Source organism: Strigops habroptila, chromosome 8, assembly GCF_004027225.2.
Source record: "Strigops habroptila isolate Jane chromosome 8, bStrHab1.2.pri, whole genome shotgun sequence".
Lineage (NCBI taxonomy): Eukaryota > Metazoa > Chordata > Aves > Psittaciformes > Psittacidae > Strigops > Strigops habroptila.
Window position 1 is genome coordinate 43,023,434 of NC_044284.2, and position 24,625 is coordinate 43,048,058.

The 24,625-nt window shown below is 47.7% G+C and overlaps 1 protein-coding gene across 1 annotated transcript in view; it reads left to right on the plus strand.

Moving 5' to 3' along the window:
• Window positions 1–9,788, plus strand: part of PRRX1 (paired related homeobox 1) — a 40,840-nt gene extending 31,052 nt beyond the window's left edge. The window contains exons 2-4 of the mRNA XM_030496233.1: window positions 2,496–2,671; window positions 3,254–3,435; window positions 8,728–9,788. Of these exons, the coding sequence (XP_030352093.1) occupies window positions 2,496–2,671; window positions 3,254–3,435; window positions 8,728–8,866 (497 nt within the window). The 3' untranslated portion in view covers window positions 8,867–9,788. The remainder of the gene's footprint in view (window positions 1–2,495; window positions 2,672–3,253; window positions 3,436–8,727) is intronic.
• The last annotated feature ends 14,837 nt before the right edge of the window (window positions 9,789–24,625 follow it).

Consider the following 24,625-nt stretch of genomic DNA (forward strand, 5'->3'; position numbering starts at 1 on the left):
AAAAATTGATGACCCTTTTTGTAAAGGCTTTGATGATGAGTCAAGAGTGGAACGTGCAGGACTTCTCTGCTTCTTTATAAGGGACAGTCCCTTTGACAGCCCTAAACCCCCCCAGCAGGTGAAAATGCGTGCATGGTGTTCTGCACAAGCAGCGGTTAAATCCCATCCGTCTGCATCACCGCTTTGCTTCCCACCACGTGAGCAGTATACATTCACTTGTAGCCTTATTTTAATGTCCTGGGATTCCTATGCACATTCGGGGTTTTATTTTTCACACGTTCCTGCCTCTGCCAGTCCCTTCCCAGCTCAGCTTTGTAATTCAACATGCTGTTAAAAACTGGTCTCCAAATACTTCCTCTCAGATACAAGAAAACCGAGGTTGTGTTTTTGCACCCAGGAATCCCCAGGCTGGTAAAGAGTCTTCTGGGGATCTTCAGGCTGTTGGAGAAGGATTGGGAATGGAGGAGCTGTAAACCTGCAGGAATTTGAAAAACCTACTTTAATTTAAGAGGAATGTCCTTTTGTTCCCAAATGGATGGGCCTTGCTCCAAAGGCCTTCAGGTGCCCTAACTGTTACCAGATGGGCTGTGGAAAGCAGCACAAACAGGTGGTGAGGGCAACAACCATAGACTTTAATTTCCTTGTCAGCTTCTCCCTGTGCCTTATATACCCCCTGGAGAACAGGAGGATGAGGGGAGCTGTCATTTTTTTATACGGCGAAAGGAATGACTATAGAGGGGATAGTCTGCAACTGTATGTAGCAGGTCAAGCCCTTGAACTTTCAGTGGTGAGACTGTCATCTGGGCCAAGGTGCGCAGTGATTAACTTAAAATATGCATTATTAGATACAATGATTGGTAAGTTTTAATGCACGCTGGCGTATATATTGGCTCACATCCTCTCAGAGGTAACTACTGTTCTGCCATGTAGGACAGTGGGAGCATGCTGATGGGGCACTGCCTGGTGTGCTTGGGAGCATTGACAGCTGGGACTGCAGGAGCACAAGAAGCCTTGATGGTTTGGTGGGACCACACACATACTGGAGCACGTGAAAAGGGACAAGTGCAAGGCCACAGCATACTAGTCCTGCAGCCTGAATGGGGCTGTTTTACAGAGGCAGCAGTGGCATCTTTCTCCTGCAGGCTGGTGCCTTGCTTTCCACTTCCTTCGGTGTGGCTTCCCATGGAAACTGAAGTGTTTGCTGTGCTGTGACTGGTGTGATGAGTGAACATACTTCAGTACAGGTAGGGTACAAGCAAAACCAGTGTCATAGCCTCCAGCTTGTCCTTATAAAGAGTATTCAAATCCCTGGAGCTGTTGCTCACTACTTACCTGTACCTGCAAGTGCCCATGCATTGATAACCTTCATCGCTGCTGCTACACTGGGATGTGCAACAGCACTGGAAAAAGGAGAGATGGTGCAGAGCAGGTTATTTGTTAATAAAAGCCATTTTATAGTTATCTCAGCACTGATGTTACTCCAGTGATTGTAGGTAAACATAGGCAGTAGTGTGACTCCAGATGTGTGGATATATTGATTTATTGCTGGAGTAAATAGAAACCAGGCACAAAACAATATGTGCTCTTACGGGATGCACAGTTTGTTGTTTGCCACCTTGCTGGCTTGGGCAAGGCAAGGAGCGTGCTGGAGAGTGCGCAACTGTTCTTCAGTCAACAGTATCCAGTGTGCTTATGCTCAATCTCTCTCTTACTGAGCTTTTGCTTCGCAATTGCAAGGCTATCCATCCAGTCTGTCTGACTGTATTTCCATGTCCTTGGTTTGCAAGCACACAAGTGAAGCTGGGTTTTGTGCTTGTTTTCTGTTCAGGCCCGTATCAGTCACGCTTCATTGCCACTGTCTGGTACCTCTTTGTTCACAGCTCCCCATTTCTGCCCAAGTTGGCACCTCTTGGTCTGGATGTGGAGAGCATAAGAGAATGCAGTCCTCTCTTAAGCCAAATGAAACTACGTACAGAGAATGGCATTACCTTGCATGTAGTAAAACCCAGAGTAATAGCCGTTTCCTTGTGCTTTCCTTATTTGGAGACATGCACATCTTCTCACAGTCAGTATGAGCAGGCACAGGACTCCTGCTCGCCCCAGAGGGCTGTATTTTGTCCCTGTGAGGGCAGTCCTTGGAAATTTGAAGCCAAGAGAACAGAGGTTCATGATTCTTTATGGTTAGAGAATGTTTCTAGGGTTGTTGGGAATGGTAAGATGCATTTTGGGCTTTTTTGTTTCTTTTTAGAGATAAGGAATCTGAGGCATGGGGTAGCTTGAAAGAGCTTCTACAAGTCTGGGAAATAAATGCTGGGGGTCAGTGCACTTTTCACTTCCTTTTTACATGGGGACTAATGGCATGGTTAAGGTGTGGTGTTGATTTTGTGCAAACCTCTTCTTAAGCCCTTTCCGCTTTGAAACCATTGAGGTTATTCACCCCATTGCTGTGGGCTCTTAGTTTTCTAGCCCTTCACATCTCCAGTTGTTTCTCCTAGATGATCAGCTGAACTCAGAAGAGAAGAAGAAAAGAAAGCAGAGAAGGAACAGGACTACCTTCAACAGCAGCCAGCTCCAGGCATTAGAGAGGGTCTTTGAGAGGACACACTACCCCGATGCCTTTGTACGGGAAGACCTTGCACGCAGAGTCAATCTCACTGAAGCCAGAGTTCAGGTAATCACCACAGCTCACACCAGACACACCTCACTTGGAGTGGGGTTATCAGGCCATTCCAGTACAGCAATCCCTGAGGTCTGTATGGCACACTAGGGTCACCACGCTTCTGTGTCATGCTGTCTTGCAGACCCAAGTATGCCATGCCTTGAGGAGGGCTGCCAGGCCTGATCTGCCACCATACTTACCACCTGCCCTGTCAGATGTGTTCAAGGCCAAGATGTCCAATGTCCTGTGCTCAGGCTGCTCACATTATCTTGAGCTGCTCAGCTCTTAGCTTGCAAGCCTGCAGCTTCTGAAGGTCAAGGTAGACCACAGAACATGATGTGTTGTACAGCACTCCCAGGCCTTGCTGCCTATAGCACAGGACAGACCTGGTCCCACAGGACCCTCACTGAGCTAGTTCCCTGTGCGAGGTCTTTATCAGGGCAGATACATAGTTTTGAGCAACAGGCATGCCAAAACAGTGGCCTTTACAGAGTCCTGTCTTGGCCAGCAGGGCAGAGGTGGTATGGTGAAAGAGCGAATGTCACAGCAGAGCTGGTTATGATGGTTGGTGTGTCTGTGCGCTTCCCACCCCAGGTGTGGTTCCAGAACCGGAGAGCCAAGTTTCGCCGGAACGAGAGGGCGATGCTGGCCAGCAAGAATGCCTCTCTGCTCAAATCCTACTCAGGGGATGTGACTGCCGTGGAACAGCCCATAGTACCTCGCCCAGCTCCGAGACCCACCGACTATCTCTCCTGGGGTACCGCCTCACCTTACAGGTGAGTGAATAACTCCCCTGGGGACGACCAGTTTCTGGCATGGTATAGAGCAGCCTGAGGGTGGCCCTCAGACAGCTCTAAAGTGATGCTTCTATTTACGTGGGGCAACTGGAGGGTGCAGTGGTTTGTCCACCCCACTGATTTTCCTTACCTGTTTGCATCCCACTCCATCTCGCTGCCAGGCATGAGAGATGGGCTTGGTTCAGCATTGTTGTGGCTTTCTGGGAGGTTGTGGCTCTGTTTTTGGTGGTGTCTTTCTCCAGTTCAAGAAGTTCCGAAAGAGGATCAAGTGTAAATGACCTCACTTGGAGTATTGTGTACAGTTCTGGTGTCCTCAACATAAGAAGGACACGGAGCTGTTGGAACAATTCCAGAGGAGGGTCACGAGGATGATAAGGGTGCTGGAGCACCTCCCGTATGAAGACAGGCTGAGAAAGTTGGGGCTGTTCAGCCTGGAGAAGAGAAGGCTGCGTGGAGACCTCATAGCAGCCTTCCAGTATCTGAAGGGGGCCTGTAAGGATGCTGGGGAGGGACTCTTCGTTAGGGCCTGTAGTGGTAGGACAAGGGGTAATGGCTTCAAACTTAAACAGGGGAAGTTTAGATTAGATATAAGGGCAAGAGCTAACGGGTTAAAACTTAAACAGGGGAAGTTTAGATCAGATATAAGGAAGAAGTTCTTTACAGTGAGGGTGGTGAGGCACTGGAATGGGTTGCCCAAGGAAGTTGTGAATGCTCCATCCCTGGCAGTGTTCAAGGCCAGGCTGGACAGAGCCTTGGGCGACATGGTTTAGTGTGACATGTCCCTGCCCATGGCAGGGGGGTTGGAACTAGATGATCTTCAGGTCCTTTCCAACCCTAACTATTCTATGATTCTATAAATACGTGGAAGCAGAAGGATTTGCATCCAGTTTAAAGCAAGGAAGAAACATTTCTGTGGGACACAGGTCCAGGGGAAGTGATGGCAGAGCACTTGAGGAGGCTCAGCCACCACACAGCGGCCAGAAGAGGGAGTTCTGTGGCTGTATCATGGCAGTCACTGGCTGGGATGCATGAAAGGGCTGGAAACTCATGCCATGCATGTTGCTCCCAGTCCTCCCCTCAGTGATCAGCACTGAGCTCGTGAGCAATTTCTTTCTAGTTGCTACAGCACAAGCGTGTATGTGTACGAACTGTGCTGTTGTGCTGTGCTGTGATTTGCCCACAGTAAGGACCAGGTGTCTCTGGATGGCAGACTGGTGTTCAGTGTCCGTTTGTGGCCAGCGCCGCTTAAGGGGTAGCAGGAAAGAAGTGCAGGTATGGCAACCCCATTCTGCTCAAAGGATTTGGGATGTCCATGCACATCACAGGCCTCCCTGTCCTCCTCCGGGCCATCCACAGCCCAGCAGGAGCTGGGTGTGGACACAAGATCCACACGCTGTGTTGTTTTGTGGGGAGTCAGCTGGCTTGTAGGCAGTTAAAAATGAAGTTGGTGGGTATTTTCTAGCACAGCAGCTTGATCATTGGTCAGGACCTTGGGACCTTTGGCTGGATTTCTTCCTGTTCATCTGGCTTGGTCACAGCCATCTTCCCACTGGCTTCCAGGAGCCACACCATGCCCAGGACCTCTCTTCCTTGGTCACCTTGAACCCCTTCTTGCACCTCAAACATCGTGTGCACAGTTAGGTCTGCAAACACATGGCCTTCCTGATAATGTGTTGCTTCAGTGCCATGGGGTGGTCCTCATCCACCTAGAAGAACAAGTCATAGGTTTACTCACTCTAGGTACTGAAAAGGGTGCTTTTGATGACCACTAGTTTGGTCTTAGAGATGGCCCTTATCCTTTGGATTTTAGCTGAGGACTGCTGTCAGGCAAAATCTGCCTTTTGGGGTTAAGGCTTTCACTCTGTGAGGTGCTCCTTGGTGTAGCATCTTAGGGAGGAGTATGGGTGGTGAGTTCAGGGGAGAGAAGCACAGGTCCTTCCTCGCCCTGCTGAGACTTCTCTGGTCACAGTACCAGATCCCCACTGAATGCTCGTGGTTTATTTCTACCTTTCATACTTTCAAAAATAGATCGTCCTTCCCAAGATGTTGTTTACACGAAGGTCTTCATAGCAGCTTCTAGGAGAAGACCTGGCAAAGGTACCTGCCAGAGCACACTGGGAAGGGCTCTCTGGGGCCACTCTGGGCAATAAGAAGCCCAAGGCATCTGGGATGTACGAATGAGGAGAGCAAGAGAGAATGGAAAGCCTTAGGGATGGTTTTTCTCCCCCTGAGGTCCCGACCTGGCTGCGTCTCTCCATGGTGCGAAGATGCATCCTCACTGTCTTGATATCTTGTCTTAAGCCAAGATGTTTCAGCAAAGACATTTGCAGCTTACAGCTGTCTCTGCTGGCTGACAAGCCAAATCAGGATGGACTGTCACCCTCCCACTGCCCTACAGAGGGGTGGGAGGCATTGGCAGAGGAGCAGAGCTGCTGGTTTCCACAATGTGGGGTGGTCAGGACCCTCAGACACTTTATGCTCTCTAGGCTTCTAATCCTACTGGTTGTCTCCTAGCAGTCACATTCGTATTAAAAGGCACTTGAGTCAGGTTGTCACAGCTTCATTAAAGCTTTGAGCTGAGTAGTGTTATTAAAGTATTGGACACTTGGTGAAACACAGCCATGCAGAGTGTTTGCATGGCCCTCTGCCCCCTCCCCATCTTCCTTGTGCTGCTGTACCAGCCCTTGATTAACGGCTAGTCCCGGAGAGGGCTGAGTGCTGCGCGGTTGGTGCTGGTTTTACTCTTAGATCTGGGGAAAGTTTTCAATCTGTGTGTTTATTCTCCAAATACATTCAGCCACGGGTCAACCAAAGCTATTTGCAGATCCGTGTCACATAGATAGCCAAGTAGATACTGTTATTTTTTTGAAGTTGAAATGTTTTGCTTAGACATTTTTTAGCATAGGTTCCTAAGAAAACAAGACTAGCAGTCGCACTATTGACCTGCACTTCCCACTCCAACAACCTTTGACTCCATGGGCCACTGAAACCCATATTTGAAAGAAGTATTTTAGGCCTCAGAAACATGATGTTCGTCTGTGTTTCATGAAAGCAGGCAGCTGAGTAGAGTAATGAGATTCTTTCTGTGCCTGAATGGGGTGGAGGGAGGGGATAAGAGGGTGAATTCAACCCTTATTAGAACCTGGAGACTTTCTGGAGCAACTGCCAAGCTAGACCAATGTTTGGAGACAGCCTTCTTGTGCACTGTTCCTTGTGGAATAGCTTGCTAAAAGAGAGTGTTTCTGGAGATTTTTGGTTTAGCAGAGATTTCACTGGACAACAGTAATTTTCCCCACACCTCTGGGGAGCAGAGAGCAGGAGGCTTCCTGGAGTTTTGGACCAGACTTGGGCATCAATCTGTTTTGAATGGGGACAGTTTACAGCCAAGACTGAAAATTCCGATTTTATCTAATCTAGAGTATCCTTGAGACTCTTCTAATTTCTTCCAGCACAAAAATGTGGTGGAGATGCACCCTAGGGAAGCGGGTGGGAATGGGTGCTTGAGTAGCCACCAGCTATATACCTGAAACTTCGCAATGCTCCTGCAGGCAGGACTTGGCTTCTCACATTGCTGCTGACTTATGGGGGAGGAGAGGGTAAAGTCACCAACCCAGAGAGAACTGAGGGGGTGCACAGCTGGCTGGGGAGGGCTCCAGGCACCCCGATCCATCACGTCCTGGATCCTGGCAAAATGCAGCTGATGCACCCCAAGTTGGGCAGAGTCAAGCCTGTATTTCCATGTATGTGTTACAATGTCTGTCCTCTATGTCCTTCCAGTACCTGTTAGAGACTCTCAAAGTGTCCTGAATGTTTGCTTTCCTGGGGAGAGTTTTCAGTGCTTTCGCCTGAATGGGTGTAAGCAGCTTTATATCTATGGGTCTTACCTGTTCTTTCCATGTGTATAAGCTGTTGTGTTTCCACTGGTCTTGATGCAAAGATGACAGTTTCTCCCTGAAGAAGTTCTTTTCCCTGATATTAAAGTGAAAAATAGGAGTAATTTGGCTTGGAATGGGACCTACAAGTATTATCTGGTTTGGATCTTCTGGAGGCTGAGGATTCAGACAGTACTGGATTGCATTTAAATTCCTGGCAGGTCAGCTCTGCCCTAAAAAGTCAAGAGATACCACCAGTGCTTTGGGGCAAGCATGCACGTCCATAGACTGGATCTGTTTGAGCAGCAGATGCCTATATCCCTCAAGGGAGATTTGCTGTTGCAAAGGCTCTTCCAGTCACGGAGGTCAGCGCTGGAAGAATTTTTTTAAAGAAGAGAGAAAAAGAAAAAGAAAAAAGAAAAAGTGTCTTCTTAGGCTGTGGGTGGAGGAGAGCCTCAGATGTGATCCACCCGGGCAAGCAGATGGAAGGGGTCAGCACCAAACCTGAGCTTGCCTCCAGGAGGGCATTTGTGGTTTCCTCCTGAACATGCTGGCTGTGTTAAATGGGCACCTCAGGTTCACACAGTGTTTTTCAAATGGTTTTCATCTGTGGACCCTGTGTAGGAAATGCAGCAGGGTCAGAGAGTTTGCTTTTTTGGGCGGTGGAGGGTTGCTTTTCACAGAAACCTGGGACACATGAGTTAAACAGGTTTTCTAGTGGTCTGGAAAGCAGGTTGGCAAATATTTGGTAGGTTAAGAAAGAGCTCAAATCTTTTTTCAGCCTCCACTGGCAAAAGCAGTGTTTTTAGTGAATAAAGTCATGATCTGAAGGGAGGAAAAAGTGTTTTGTTTTTTCTTTTTCCCCTCAGCCCTTAGGGCATGTTCTTTATGATCAGCTGAAGTTTTGAGGGGAAAAAAAAAATGGAAATTTTCATTCCAAAAGGCTGAAATCAAAAAGCATCACAATTGTTGAAAGGGGTTTTTCCCAGAGCGTTTCTTTAATGTAACATGTGTTTCAGAAGTGACGTGATTTCGCAAACAGTAAAACCAGCAATTGCTCTCATCAAAAAGACATTGCCTCCAGTAGGAATACTTTTAAGGACAATGGTCTAACTGGCAGGCTGGGAGCCCTGACCTCACTGTAAACCTTTTGGGTTAAAAAATAGGAAATGGAAATTTTCCTGTTGACTTCAACCAGCTTTGACATTGGCTATCCCATGGTAAGTGAACTGCAGTGGAGAGATTCACAGGGGTGTTAAGTAAAAAGTAGTGATCATTCCCTGCTCGCACCTCACAGGTATGGAAACCCCAGGGTTTAACCTCACTCTGGTGCATGTCTGCTCTCTGTGTGGTGTGAAGACCATGTCTGACATGATGTTTCTCTCTTTCTACCCCACAGTGCCATGGCCACTTACTCCGCCACGTGTACCAATGCCAGCCCAGCACAGGGTATGAATATGGCCAACAGTATTGCCAACCTGAGACTGAAGGCAAAGGAATATAGTTTACAGAGGAATCAAGTGCCCACAGTCAATTAATGACTGGAGGCAGCTGCCTTGCAGAAGGAAAAAATACAACAGCACCCGTCCTGCTTCGCAACTTGTTTGTGCTAAAAAAAAAAAGGAAAAAAAAAAAAAAAAAATCACAACACAAAAAAAACCCACCAAAAAAAAAAAAGCCAAAAAAAAAAAAAAAAAATAAAAAAATAAAAAAAGCCAACCCTAACCCAGAACTGACATGGGGACCAAACTGGGAGCAAACTGAACCGCTCATGAGTAACAAGGTTCCTCCTTCCTTTTGGGATAATGCCACCATTTTTATTTTTCTTGTTATTGTCAGGTTTATTGCTTCTGCTCAATATACTATGAGCTTCTTCAGTAAAGGACAGTCTCACCCTTGTTGGTTTCCATTTCTGTATGGGACTGCAGAAAGAAACTTCTGCTGATCTCAGCCCATGGACATATCCCACCCACCATCATGCTGAGATGCAAAGCTTGCTCCTCTCCCCCTTGCCCCAGCTCACCCTAGAACAAGAAGTTTTTGGTCACAGCTTTCTGTTTTATTCACCTGACCCCCCATCCCTCCAGTCCTGTGTGCTACAGAGGCAGCACTGCTACCATTAGTCTGGAAGAAACCCGTTAGTGCAACGAGATGGGGTCGTCCTGCCCAGGTTGCCTGGACCAGTCTGAGACATGAGGAAGACCTCCTTGGGCTTTGCAGTGCTTCATTGCTTTCTGGAGTATTCCCAGCACTGCTCCCTCAAAAAGCCAAAGAAGAGAGAAAAGCCAACGTGAGGGTGTGTGTGGGGGGCCTTCTGGGGGGACCGCTCTGTAGTGCCAAGAATAGGACTGTCAGGACACTCCTTTCTATGCCTTACAGTTTGCGCCACAGGGAAAGGCGTTGTCCAGATGCATTTGTTTTATATATACTGTATATATTTATATATATAAGATAATACATGCAAGCTTGGTTGGTGTTTTTTATTAAACAAAATAAATCCCATTGAAAATGTTTTGGATGTTTGTGCTGCATCCATGTTCCTGGAGCCATGCATTGAAATTCCAGCCAGAGACTCTCACCCTTGTCAGAGCTCTTCTCAGTAGCCTTGGTCAGCACTTGAAATGGCCACCTCACATCCTCCCATGAGAAACCCCAAAGATGTGGGAGGGAGCCATGCTCCTTTGCAGATTTTCCCCATGGGCATTTGCAGCTTCATAGAATAAGAATGAAGACCGTATTTCCCCCCAGTTCCCGTAACACTGCCCACTATGACTTGTCCTGTAGTCTTAACCACTGTCCTTTGCTCTCCTTACCTGCTGTTCTCCCTCTGGAGTCTGCAGAGCCAATTTCCTTCTTTCCATGAAGAGTAGACCCAATGCAACCCAAAAGGGGTTTCTTCCATTCAAGCATCCTGAAGAAATCAGGATCTTTCATGTTGCTGGTGATGCCCACCTCTTTCAAATTTGGGGGGATAAGGGGGCTTATTGATTGCAAACAGTGCTTGTGCAGGAGACCTGCCCAAACTGAGTAGGACTTTTTGCAATGGAATAGTCCCGCTGAAGGCAGCAGAGCTACTCTGTGGTCCAGGCTGGACCATAGGGAAAGGAGAATGAAGGGCAGTCGTGAGGGACACTTCTGGTAGAGTGGCTTAGGTTTCCATCCTAGTGTTCCGTCCTGGCTGCAGACACACTGGGCATGTGTAAATGTCTGTGAGTGGGCTTTGATAGGCTAAAACAGCATGTTGCAGGAAATGAGAAAGAAATCTCTTTAAAGTGAAGGTAAAAGTCAAACTGGCAGAGGATGAATGGAAATCCGGCCAAAGTATTTGAGCTAACACTGGGAAAAAAGTCCCAAATCCAAACTGGCTTAAGTTACGTTCGTGACTATGTGTTGCTCCTGGGTTGTTGTTGGGTTTGTTGTCATTGGGTTTGGTTTTTTTTCTCCCTGTATGGATATTTGGGGGAAGGGGAATAAATTTAATTGTGATCAGGACGAAAAGCTAAAGATCACACATCATGCTTGCAGACAGAACACCAGCAAGGGAAGTGGGGTGGACAAGCACTACATTTTATGAAATCCATAATGTTCTGTTTAATCCCATTTTTGGCCTTCTGTAATCTGGAGAAGCTAATGTCTCTAAACCAGAATATTTCTATCATGAGTAGTGTGGTTCCAGCTCCTAGAGCCAAGTGATCACGTTGGAAAACTCAGCCTTCACTTAGAAACTCACGCTTGGTTTCTGTGCCTACGCAAACAGAGAAGACTATTGAAGAACATGTCTTGCACGATCAGAAAGAAAAATGACTCAGTGCAATGTAACATTATTCGGAGGCTGATGAGTGCCTTAGCCTAGTGCTTTCTCCTCTCTTTGCCTTGCTGCCCTCCTCTGCGAGCCACTAACAGCCCAGCAGTGATGGCAGCCTGAACGAACTCCCATGTGGTAGCCAGAGTTTGCTGAGTTTCAGTGCCTGAGTTTTCACCCTGGAGGTTTCAGCTGTTTCCTTCAGCATCTTGGTGGCCAGTGGCTTTCCTCTAGTCTTTGCTCACCTTTTCTGCAGCAGAAAAATCACTTTGAGCAGCTTTCCGTGGTGTCTGTGTACAGGCATCCATTTCTGAAGTTAGCAAAGAGATGGTTCAGAGGGCATGGAGCTCTTGGTACCCCATTATCCATCTGTGGACTGAGATATCAATCCTTACCCCCACCCTGTGATGTTTACATGGAGGGGCTCACAAAAATGCCTGTGCACACCCTTGTTCACCCTCTTTGCTTTATTTGTGTGACGAATTGAATTGACTTGCATGGGGCTGCTCCTGCAGGAAGCTTGTGTAAGCTTTTGCACTTCCAGTTTTAGTTGGGTCTTGCCTTGGATTGGGCTCCTCGGTTGGGGATGCTATCACAGCTGACTGGGCTGTTGTCAGTCCAGATGAGACCTTTATATCACCTTTGAGCTGGGCAACATCACGATGTAAACCAGAGCATCCAAGAGAATATTGCTTTGCTTACATGGATTTGCTGAGCTGAGTCCAGCTGGATGAATGGACAGGTTTTGTTGTTTGTTTCTTAATTGCTGATGATCTCAGCCAATGGGCAGTGCCTAGCTCTCTATCAAGCCAAAGCAAAATTTTGTGAGTGTATGCTTAATCTGTATTTTATTGAACCATGTAAATATATGTGCAAATTAAGGGCCTTATCCTGAAAGCATGGAGTTCTCCAGGGTTTTAACAGACTTTCAGCTGCAGCTCCAGGAAGTTGCCATGGTTACCCCAGTTATCACTAAGTTTAGGTACCATTTGGGGGAGAAAAAGGTCTTGAGGCACATTTCTCTTGCCTGCTCTGTATGAATGCTGCTTTCTCAATACAGAAGTAGGTGGCTGATTCCCTCCAAGTGGGATTTTTGAGCATGACAGGGATGAATGATTGATGAGGCTGGTGGATCTTGACACGTGAAGCCATGGGAGGTGTTTCCAGATGGAAGTGTACCCTGTAAATTATCTCTTGCTTTGTGATGTAAAATGTACAGTGTTTGCACTAGAATAGAAATTATCTTTTTCAATAAAAGGGGGAAAAGACTCCCCAATCCTTTCCATAAGCTGCCATACGTGTCACGTGTTGCTGCCCTGACGTGTCCTACAGCATCGGCTGGGGCTGGGAACATGCTGGAGCCTTGCCTGGGGGGACAGGGAGACTGGGGCCAGTAGAGCAGGGCTTGGGGCTGCCTGCCCAGCAGAGTTATCTTGGGAACACCACACAGACAGTTGGAGGACTGCAGAGAGACCCCAGCAAAGATGGGGACCCCTCTGCAGCATGTCCTGTGAAAGCCAGACAGTGAGCCAGGCAGAGATGAACACTGTGTCCAGACCCCGCCTGAACCACGGGATGCTTCTGTCAATATAGATAGCTGCAAACGAGTTCAGCAGGAGCATATGCAGGAAGCATCCACAAAGACTTCTAAATGAGGTGGTTTTCAGGAAGAGGCCAGACAGACCTGTGGCTTTGTCCCCAGGTTCCTACACCCCACCAGGCTGACCAGGCACCAGCATGGGGCTGAAAGTGGGACAGGAGGGGTGGGGGTGGGGGGGGAGTCTTCACTCAGAAAAGAGGAAGAAGAAGAAAAGGGAGGGCTGGGCATCTCTATGTGAGTGCTGGGGGTGGGTGACCAGCAGGGAGGGGTCAGGAGGAGGGAAAGGGTTGAATCTCACCACTTATGCAGGGAGCAAAAAGAGTTGGGCTCAGTACAGAAAACACCCAACAGCAAAGCAAGGGTGATGGTCAGAAGGAGCTCAGGGGCTAACAAGGGTTAATTAGTGCAGGCTGTTAAAGTAGGGGTGGGGAAGGGGCTTTGTTGTGGGGGAAGATATCAAGTTGGTGAGTTGTGCTTTAGAGAGCAGGTCTCTGCTGGGAGTGGGATGGAGATGCTGGGAGTCTGGTGAGTTTCTGTGACTTCTCTTATTGGTCTGTAAGTGATTCATTCAGACCTGAGCTAAATGTTGGGAATTTGGAGTGTGCCTGGGTTAGCTGCCTGTTTCTCTGCTGATCTGGCTTTTGACCCTCCATGGGCACTGTGTGCTAGGGTTATTAACCAGGCTAGATGTAAGGGGCAGTTAAATTTCAGCAGCCCAGCCCACAGAGAGACCTCATGAAAGGGAGATGGGTATCTCTGCAAAGCCCTCAGCAGTCAGCTGAGCTTGCATTCCTTGCAAAGCTGATTATTCACCCCTCTGAAGCTGAAATAATAATAATATTAGCCTTTTCCTTATTATTTATTGGTTGCCAAAAGAAGTACATGTGCAAATAGCATAGCTTCCAAGTTGATTCTGAGATTGGAGTGGTTTGGACTGAGTTGAAACAAGCCTCAGATGTCCATCCAGATCTGCAGCTGGCTCATCTGAGCTACTCTTTGGGCAGGTGTCCTTCCTTCCCACCTGGCACCGCCGTGCTGTGGCTGCTGACCTGATGGTTGCCAGTCACCAGTGCACCAGGAGTTACTGCCCCATGGAGCTCCAGTTCCCAATTTGGCCTGGATTTCCCAGCAGAATCAAAAAAGCTATGGTAGAAGTAGTGTGTGGCAGCCTCCCTGCACGCAGCAGCAGCATGCTTGGAGGCTGCCACACACTGCTTCTGCAGGTATCTCCTGAACATCTGACCATACTGGAAGTGCAGAGGCGTTGTGGAGTTGTGAAGAGGAGGGGTACAACCTTTCCAGCTTTGCAGAGGGTTAGAGCTGGCCCTGAGGTTTTGGAGTGGTTGTTGCTTTATCCAAGGGCAGAGGCTGGCCCACAGCCCTGCTCTCCTTCTCTGCTCTGTGCTGGTGCGAAACGGGAAGATGCTTAAAACATCAGTGAAATGAAGAAAAGATGTGTAGCTATAGAGCTCTGTGATTGTAGAATAGCAGTAAATGTGCCAAACAGGTTTTTGGATGCTGTTGTCTGTCCAGGAGGCTGCTCAGCCCTTCATCTGCAGTTGTGCAAGCATGACTCTGGGGAGGAAGAGGAGAAATCTAGAGCCTGTGGCCAGGGCTGGGCACCCTGGCACCAGGGCAGTGCTCATCAGTGCTTGGGGGGTGCCTCAGTTTTCTCTTGCTGGCAATTACTTAACAAAATGGATATATTATCCCTAAATAATTCCCATCTGCACTTTAATTTGTAAAATCCATACACCTCAGGCTTTGGGGCAAAGCTTTTCAAAGGGGCTTGAGTGACTTGGACCCCTGTAGGCTAAAAGTCATCCACAGAAATATCCCTATTGCTCTTAAAACACACCTCTTATTTTGTCACCTCTTTAAGCCTTTCAGCCAAGTGTGGCTCAAGTGGGCTATTCTGTGTATTTCTGCCTGTTCAGCAAATGTGATGAAATCACATGAAGTGGCAAAATTCACCAGAATAGAGGGAGTGGGGAAACCCCAGCTTGTTTCACAAGCCTGGAGCACCTGTGTTTCCTACCAACAGGCAGTTAACATGTGGTGTGCACCCAAGGCTGTTCAGAAGTTAGGTTTTACAAAAAGAAAAATGGTCTCTGAGAGGGAAAGCAGGCCAGCAATCACTCTTTTGGGGCTGGAGAGGACCATATACTGTGCCCAAACCTTCTTCCACACCCCTGGTGTCTGCTGTGGGGCAGGAGGGCATCTGTGAGGCTGCTGTTAACAGAGTGCCCTGAGTGGAGGAACCCTGGCAAAGTTGTCGCATCATCCAAGAGCTAGATGTTGATTTTGAAATGAAGCTGAAAAGTAAGGGATTGTCACCTTTCAAGATGGGGCTAGGAGATGGCTGGACCTTGCCCTGTGCTTCCCCTGCAGCCTCCCAGCCTGTGTGCTGGGGTCCTGAAAGCAATACTGCCATGGTCTCCAGCTGTGAAGATGAAGCGCAAATGATTTTGATGGGGCAGGGGGACTGACATCTCTGTCATGGCAGTGAGAGGTGTGATGGGAGTTAACAGCAGGCTGAAGGATGACAAACAGCAACCAGCATCTTATAATGTCTCATCCTTTTTTCTTTTTAATAACTTTTTAAAGATTAGAGTTACTCTTTCCAGTATCTTTGCCAAATTCTGCTGTCTGTCTAGCTGGAGTCCCTCAGCAGCCTTGGATAGACACTGTTTTCCTTTGCTTCCTGCCTCTGCCTGCCCGAGTGATGCCAGATGTTGTCTCACCACTGCTGTTTTCCAGCCCAGAGGTGGTTTCAGCACGGGGCTGGGTGGACCCCTCCTTGCAAATGGGAGGTGCTAAAATTAGCCACGCTATAAACACATCTTGCAACACCACAGAGCACCCCATTTTGGTGGTTGGGCTGCCCGAGGCTGGGCAGTGAGGCCAGTCCTGCTAGCCTGAAAAGCAGCTGCATGCAAAGGAGATGAGCACTCCTCCTTGGTCAACCCCAATGAGTGCAGGAGGTGGTGAGCTTTCCTCAAGGTGAGCACGGGATCTGTGGGTTTCCCACTGCTACCTCCTCCCATCCCCACCATGGGGCTGGTGGGGGGGGTGCTCCCAGCAAGGCCCATCCCTAGTCAGGAAAGGTCACACCATGGTTCTGAGGCGGGAACTCATAGCACTGCTGAGTTAATGTGGTGGCTTTCTCTCCAGCAGATGTGCAGATTTGGGACTGGCCTGGTAACACATGGACTATGGACCAACTAGAAGTGAAGGCAGGATTAATGCAGCTCCAGTGTGCTTTATCCCCTGCCATGAGGACTGTGAAGATAGCTCAGGGTGCCCTCCATGGGAGAGCAAGCTTGGATGAGAGCCATCCTGCCTAGGAAGCACTGCTTGGTGCAGACCAGAAAGGCATGTGTTTGACCAGGGGGATGAACCAAGTCCATCTCACAGTGAAAGGTGGTTACTCCTACAGCAGGTGCTTTGACTATGGGATTACACCCTACAAAATTGCCTGGCTGTTGTAGCAGTACAGGCAGAAATTGCTTCTGGAGAAGCTGTGATGGGGAGTCTTCAGTGGATATATGGGTTGACGTGGCTGAGGCTGGTGCTTCTGTAGAGCTGGGAACTGAGCTTCTTCCAAGCCAGCACCATCACTTCCTCCACTGGCTCAGCAACAAGATGTGAGTCTTGTAGATACAGGACCCTTGGGGAATGGGAATATCTTGGAGGAGGGCTGATGAAGTGCAGTGAGATAGTTGAGCTCTCAGATCATCTGTCTTAGGAGGGCTGATGGGACAAGGAGCCAGAGAGCTCTGGCACCTGCCCTCTCCTGCTATTGCCTCCCATTGGAGAAGCAGCCTCTTGTGAGTAGCTTCTGCCCATCCTTACATGGGTGGGACAGCAGCACCTCCCCAGGCTGGCTGGGGGACAAAGACCTTCTGGAGCACATTTAGGCCCTTATGTGGGAGGCGAGCGCAGCTCTCCGGACTGGTAGATTTGTTGCCATGACTGAAGGCTGTATCTAAAGCTGGTTGAAAAATGGAGTTTCTTTTCCTGTGGCAGCTTCCAAGATTTCACATATTTGACTTCATCCCAAATCAGGGCGAGGAGTGGAAATCTCTAAAAATACTTTAAGGAAAATGCAAATATGCACAGGCATGGCGGGAGCATTGACATGATAGATTTTCCAGCCTTACTGAAAATGGAATATGTTGAGCCTTTGAAAAGAAACTCCAAGAAAACTACAGCCTAGGTGAAATGTCTGAGTGGGGCACTTCACGTCCTGAGCTTGGCAGGAAGTTTTTTCTCTAGCATCTCTGCCATGGGCTAGTCCTAGGTGTCTCCTCTGATTGTGCAACAAGCCCTGTGGTCAGCGCAGTTGGCTGGATCTTGCCTGTCATCTCTGCAATAATTGCATGCACAGACAAAACCTTGTTGCAGGTTCAGAGGACAATGTAGGCTCCTTTCCCATCAGCTCTTTTGAAGGCCATGAGGATGCCATGGTGCCATCCAGTTGAGGCATGGGGTGGGAAGTGCAGAACCCAGAAGGACAGGCTGCCCAAGATCACGGCGGCAGGGGCCAGGAGCTACAGTGATGCACTTCTTGGTTATTTTGACAATGCGTGATACTTTTCCTTTTGCAAGCTGTTTGTCAAGGTGAGTTTCCACTGATGGAATGCAAATGTCCAATAAAGTTTTCAGAGGTAAACAAAGGGAATTCTTCCAGTACAAAGACTTGCCTATTGAATGAGACCAGGCGTTGAGCACATGCAGCAGTAACATGTCCCTTCCTTACACCATAGGCTAACTTCTCCCTCCTTGATGAACATCTGGGGGGGGGCAGCCATAGCCACCCTCCCTTTACCAAGGAGAGCTTGCTGGCCAAACATGGCAGCTTTGAATAATAAATAGTAATAATCTGTCTTTAATTTCTACTCCCTCTTTTTGGTGATGAATGGCTCCCATTCCAGTGCGTGGAGGAGAAGCAGCTGTTGATGGGGGGCAGGGTGGCTTCTCTGAGGTTTATTGTTTTAATCATGGCCTGAGTGAAAGTGACAGCCCAAAGATGAAGTATCTGCTGAAAGGAAATTGTAACTCTGGGTTGACTCCATTTAGCTCCATGACTATTAAGAACGTATTTTTGTTGGACACGAGGAACATGATTTCAACTGACTAGGCTCTTAAATGCCGCTTCTGTCTGCGTTAATGCTGTTGGGTTTGCAACACTTCTCGTGGCCCGGTTGGGAGCTCTTATACCTACCTGGAGCCTCACGCTGGAGCCTCTCCAGCCTCATCGGCTCTATTTTTTTGGTGGATCTGTGCGGTAGTAAGGAATGATGCTTAATAGGGCTTTGTAATCTCAAAGGAGGCTGGGTGGGAAAGACAATAGGCATGGGGTGGTCTAGTCCCTGCTTGAGGAGATGCAGAAGGATGGCAGCAAAGGGGGAAATGCATTGGGTGACACCTGGGCAACTTGCACCCACTTGGTGACTGTCCTTGCTGGCCATTTCTTGCTCTGCCCAGGCTCTCATATCCTGCTCTGGATGTCTGCAGTGCTCAGCACAACCTGGCCTTGCTCTCATCCTGCTGCTGGCCCAGAGCCAGCACCAAAAGGTGCATTTTGGTGCTGGGTGTCAGCATACAGAGCACCATGTCATGTTCTGATAGTGATAGTCCTGGTGTAGATGGATTGACAGTGAGGAAACCAGCCTACAATGAGCATGGTCATCCCACTGCCTAGCCACCAGACTGGGACTTCTGCAAACCCTCTTTCCGTGACACAGATAGAGTTAAATGGTGGATATTGCTGCAACATGTTTAAACTGGCGCATCTTCCCTCCAAACACCATAAATATGGGGGAGAACAGTTAAAAATAGCTTCTCCCATGTTCCTGAAAAAATGTTCTCATGTGCCCTGCTGGCTGCAGCCGCTGTTATGAAACAAAATATTTCCCATCAACAGTCATTAGCCTTCGAGGCTGGGCTAGGATGCTGTTTATTACAATAAGAGCCATTACTGAGAATAGGACAGGATTAGCACAGAAAAGTCAAAGTGTTATTTTCCTAATTAAAAAACCACATCATAGACCACTAATGGTGCCAGGACATTTGCTCTCCTTCTGCTGGATGGAAGCCCTGGCAGCGCCTTCATGCTGTGGTCAGGCTTCAGCCCTTGGTGTCCCAATATAGGAGACTGAGGTGGCACAGAGAGGGTATAAGCACAAATGTCGCCACACATGTGCATGCCCTCTGCACACAACCTGAGGAAGCTGTGCAGGCAAAGGTGGGTCCCATTCAATAGCTTTGAGGAGATAGCATTGCTGCATGTGTGTAACCTCAAGCTAATTTTCTTGCATGTATTTGCTTTATTGAAACCAACAGGGAAAAGCAAATGCTGAGCAGTAGTGGGAAGGTGCCTGTGCTCAAAAATGTGTTTGGAGAATGTGCGTTGCATGTGCTGCACACATGCAGCTAATGCTTGCTTGCACCACATGCAGAGTTGCAGCTGTAGGTGTAAGAGTCAGGACAGCAGTGGTGAGGTTTGGTTTGCATATCTGCTCTCCTGCAGGCTCTCATCCTGCATGGAGAAGCCCTAGTAGGACCTTGACCAAGGACACGAACCAGTGTGAGCATCCCTCAGCAGCGCATTTACAGCAGAGCGCAGGCATGCCATGCTCCTCATGTTGCTGCCTGGGGGCTGGTTTGCATGTGGACCTGCAAAGAGAGCTGTGATGTTGCTTGCACCTGAAACCTCACAGCACTGATATGCCTGTGATTGCCTTCTGAGGGTCAGGGCTCTGCTCTCCCATCTGGCCACCCTATATGCCCTTTTCTTCATGAAACTCTTAACAGATAGCACAGCTCCATCGGGGCAGCAAAAGGAAGAAGAGAAAGGGATGGCGAAGAGGTAGGTTTGGGAGGGTTAGGGTGAATGTGAGCAAAATCTGGAGGAAGGGTCTGCTGTGTGCTGGGGCTGGGAGCATGCAAGGCCTGGAGGACTCCATTGGAGAGAGCTGGGATAAGCCCTACTATCCCTGCCTCCAGCTGGTGCAATGGAGTCTTCTGTCCCAAATGTTCATTTTCTGGAAGGGAGGAAGGGTGTGTTTGTGTTAATGTGGCTGAAAAGCTGCTCGCTCTCTCTCTATGTTGCTTTGTTCATCTTTCCTATTAAAAAAAAAAAAAAAAAAAAAAAGGAAAAAGGAGAGTTGGAGGGAATTGTTTAGAAAAAAAAATGTTTTTCCTCACCAAAAATTACACTGAACAACTAAATCCAAAAATCTTTCAAAAGAAGACTGAAAATGTAAAAAAACCCTTCAAAACTCTTATGTACTCAGATGTCACAATTTCAATGAATTCTAACACTCATGGTTTATTTGTCACTGTGACTCTGCCTATGCATGTTTTTCCTGGGATATCTTCAAGGTATGGGTCATTAAAAAAACAAAGCTTGAAGATGCCAGTGTACTGGCCAGGATGACAGCATGATTGTCCATGTCTTGTTATGAATGAGTGACAGGGAAATGTACTTGGTGAATAATGACAATTATTCGCTTGGTGGATAATGGCAATTCCTATGTAATGAGGAGCTGGAAGGAGGTGGGTTTCAAGGCATGGTGTGCTGGCTTGCTAACCTGGGGACTGCCAGCTCCTTCTGATGCCAGATCCTGCTTGAAGCAATTGATCAAGAACTGGGCAGCGAAGAAGGAGATTTTTGACTTTTTTTTTTTTAAATACTTTTTTTTTTTTTTTTTTGGTCATTCCTAGGAGGTATAAATTGCTCTGCTCCATCTTTCAGCCTCTCAGGATGAGATGTATCTATCCTCATGTTTTATGGATGCATCCAACCATACAACAGGTTTCTGTCCTCCCAGCTGAGCTCTGCTTGAAGGGTATCTAGATAGCTAGACAATTCTGCAATTAGTAAATGCTACCCTCAAGCCAAAGGGCTGCTGAACACAGTAGTAGCCAAAGCATGCCCTCATCTCCTCTTGATGAGGCTGAATAAGTCATGGTGCTGCTCTGTTACAGGAAAATCAATGCCATTTTTTTGCAGAAGTAAAGACTGACAATATAATACTCCTAATATAATACAAACTCCTAATAAATGCCAGGAGTGAAACAACATTGAAAGCTAGTTTAATTCTCACCAAACCCGATGTGTTTTATTCTGTGACCATGACAGCTGGAAAGCAAAGATCATGCAGCTCCCAGTATTGTGGTCCTTCAGCTCAGCAGCTCCAATGTTCTGCTCTGGAGCCTTGTTTCTCCCTCTGGCATCTGCTGCTTGCAAAATCAATCACTTTATTCTAGTTATTTTAATTGTGTCAGTCTTGCTGATGATGTATGTCTAGGCTGAGACCCAGGAGGGAACAACTTCAACCCAAAGAAATTTGTCTTGGGAAGTACATTGGCTGTTGGAACTCAAAGAAAAGCAATGCTCCAGAACTCATGTCCTGCAATTGAGCCTCTCGTAGGTCTGACACAATTTGAGAGTTTACACAGACTTTGCCAGCTCTCCTAAACAAAGAAATTTTTTTTTTCCCCCCTTTATACTTTCAAGGATTTCTTTGGCTTGTTTTCTGGCAGGGAAATTGCAAAGATACCAGTCAAACCTCTTGCAGTCAGAAAACCTAAGTAGGCTGTCCCAGCAGAGAGAAAGATCTCCTGAACTTGCTGGAGATGAGGACTTTTTCCTAGCTGGAATCTCCTAGGAAAGCCCAGACTTAGGGGATTTGTTGTACCAGGACTGCTCTGAAAAGCCACCTGCAACACCAAATTTATAATTGCTTTGAAGGGTGACAGCACAGTCACCACTGGCTTCTTATCAAAGACCACATGTTACATGAGGGGGGATGGCCTCTCTCCTGAGGACTGGGTCACAGTAGGCTCCCCACTGCCCTTCCTTACCTGGTACACAGCTGGAAGAAGGGATGCACATTGTAACAATGTTTTCCACCACCAGGCAGCTCCCTTAGCTGTTTAGTTTTATTAATGGAGAACGTTAGCAAGACAATATGTCAGCAGGCTACAAAGCTCCAGGACTTGGTCTCTCCAAGGAGTTGCCCTCAAGTAGTAAGACACAGCATTCCTGGTGTCTCTCAGATGGCATCTCCCGTAACCCTACCTCTGACAGGCCCTATAAATCCCTCTCAGGTTGCTGATGGGACATAAATTTACCCAAAACCGCAATGCTTACTACATTATTGCACTATTGAGACATAAATCCTGCATCGACTCAGTAAAGTATCTGTGGCTACTGAGTTAAACAAGTCAAGACAGCTACTTAAGTATTGCCAAACATAAGCTTATTAAAATGCACCAAGAAGCACATGAGGAACAGCACAGATGAGATGTTTTCTGAGCAGCCGTTTATCACGTTTGTACAAGAAGTCATAAACAGGTCTATGGCTTTTGGCTGTGCCTGTTATTTCCAGGAATGGAGATATAGCCAGGAAGAGCAGATATAGTGGAGGGTCTGTTCAGATTCAGGGTGAGGAGTTGGAGCATAAGCCTAATTGGTGCAGAAAGGACCATTTTTCTGCTGCAGCCAGATGGTGCTGTGGCATTTGCAGCTTCCACTTCTCTAGAAAGAGAGGGGGGCTTCCCAGGAGGGGAGTAGAGATACATATGCCAGGGGTGAGGAGGGGCACTTGGCAGAAGCGGGTAGCTCTGAAAACTAGTGAGATACAAAATGAGATACCATGTACTGTTACAGTAAAGTAACAAATAGGGGAGATTTTTTACAGCTTGGGTAGGGAAAAAGGTGGGGGGGAGGGGAGGAAAAAAAGCCTTTTTGTTCCGTATTTTAGCATCCTGGGCTGCAAACAAATCCCTGTCTTGAGCTGGAGCAGAGTCTGTAGCAGCAGCGCCCAGGCTGGAAGTTATGAATCTGTCCATAGAGTCACAGTGGGCATCTCTGTAATGAGAAGGATTTACAGCATCGCATTCCCATTACCCTCTCCTCTAGCAGTTGCAGCAAGAGCACCCTTCTCCCTTGACCTGGGAGTGTCCCTTGCTTCTCACACTTTGCTTTTTCTTGCAGTAGGGAATATTTTTCCCCAGAAGCATAGGTGAGACCATTATTCTGCATCAGCCTCTTGAGCCACCATCACCTGTGACAGTGTCCTGAGGGCTGGTGGTGCCTGGCGGCACAGCTTGCAGGCTGTGGCGGGGGCTCCCAGGAGCCAGTCTGTCTGCAGGCACTGGAAACTGAGCTAGGACCATGGAGCCTCTTTGTGCAACTAGCCGGAGAGATCTCCCTGCAGGAAAAGGAATCAAACCCGTTGCCAAATGGAACAACCCATTTTTTTTGTTTTTTGCTTGAGGTCAGGGGATGAGGAAGAGCAAATTTAAAACCCCTTCTCTCCAGGATGTGAAGTCCTGTGATTTGGCCGCTCCAGTGACTGTTACAGTCCATGACAGTGTGAAATGTCAACACAGTTGCTCTGAGAGGCCTGTTAGAACCAGTGACGTTGGAGCATCGCATGGGTGGGTGCCTGAATCGGCACCCAGCGCTGGGACAGTGCCTAGCATTTATGTAAACTCTGAACTGTGTACGGCCGCTGAGCCAAGCTATAAATCTCCCAAGAAGTTGCTCTCGCAAGCATGCTGGTTTTTCTAGTGTAAGCAGGAGCTGGAAGCAGAGGGAGAATAAACTCACCTGCTGATCAGCTTTGCTTGGACCTGGATGGAGCAACCTCCTGGGGGATGCATGAGGAGATGCTGTCTTTGGGGAGTCCCCGGGGGGAGTTCGGGACTGGTCCAAACATCCACTCCAGATGTCTCGAGGTAGAAATCAGCATCCTGTTAGGAGTCAACCTATCCCATTCCCAAAAGGCAATGATTTCAAAGTGAGCACTCACACATGCAAGTCATCAAAACCAATAAATCTCTTTCATCTCCAGTGATGCTCTGCTTCTCTCAAAAAACATTTACAACATTATTGGAGGAGCACAGGAGGTCAACCCATCAGTTAGGGTTAGGGTTGTTATGAATGGAAGCATCTGCTGAGCATCTGCTCAGTAACATGCTCAAAATATGCAGGACCAGGTAATTGAAACATTTTGTGTGCATGCAGCTACCCTAAGACTACTGATAACTTAATGTGTTCATGGGGTCCTATCATTGCCCCACATCCTTTTTTAAAGGCTCTTTAAAAATTGTAATATAAGAGCAAAACATCTTGCAAGTGTCCCAAGAGCTTTAGGAGACTGTTTTCAAAAGGAAGTTTCTCTTGGGAAACAAAGTCCCAACTGAAAATTAGTTGATTTTGAAAGTGGAAGTGTGGCATCTGCAAAAGGTGTCAAACAGCAGTCAGAAAACCACTCCTCGATCCCAAAAATATGTGTTAAATGGAGATTCACACCATAATCCCATATGCTCAGACTTACTGTCTCTTAGGCTGGACCATGTCATTAATGCCCAACCTGTCTGTATTGTATAGGCAAGCAGCTCTTCTGCTTTGCTTAGTAAAATCACCTGACAGTGCTGCCAGCTGGGTGGCCCAGGCCCAAAATCTAAGCACTACACACACGCATGAGCTGCTTTGTGGTGTTGGCAGGAAAGGCACTGCTGTCCCCACCAAGCAGGAGTAATCACTTGGGTCTGGACCTATAATCCCAAGTGGAAGAAAACCCAGCCTAGGGAATGTCATCAAATTAACAAACCAAGCAGTTCCTTCTCCAAAAAACTCTTCTGGCTTCCTCCCATCCAGCTGGGCTTTACTCTGTGGGCTTGACCCCTTTCCTCAGGGCTGGAGTTCAAGTGACCTACATCTGATTTCTCACTGCCTTCTGATGAGTGTTTTCATAACACTTTTCTCCTTCCCAGCTTTGGGGACCTGCCAGAGCTCAGCTGGAGCTGAAATACTTCTGCTCTTTGACATCTAGTTTTGCTCTCCACAGGATATTTCCTGGAGGGCTCACAGGA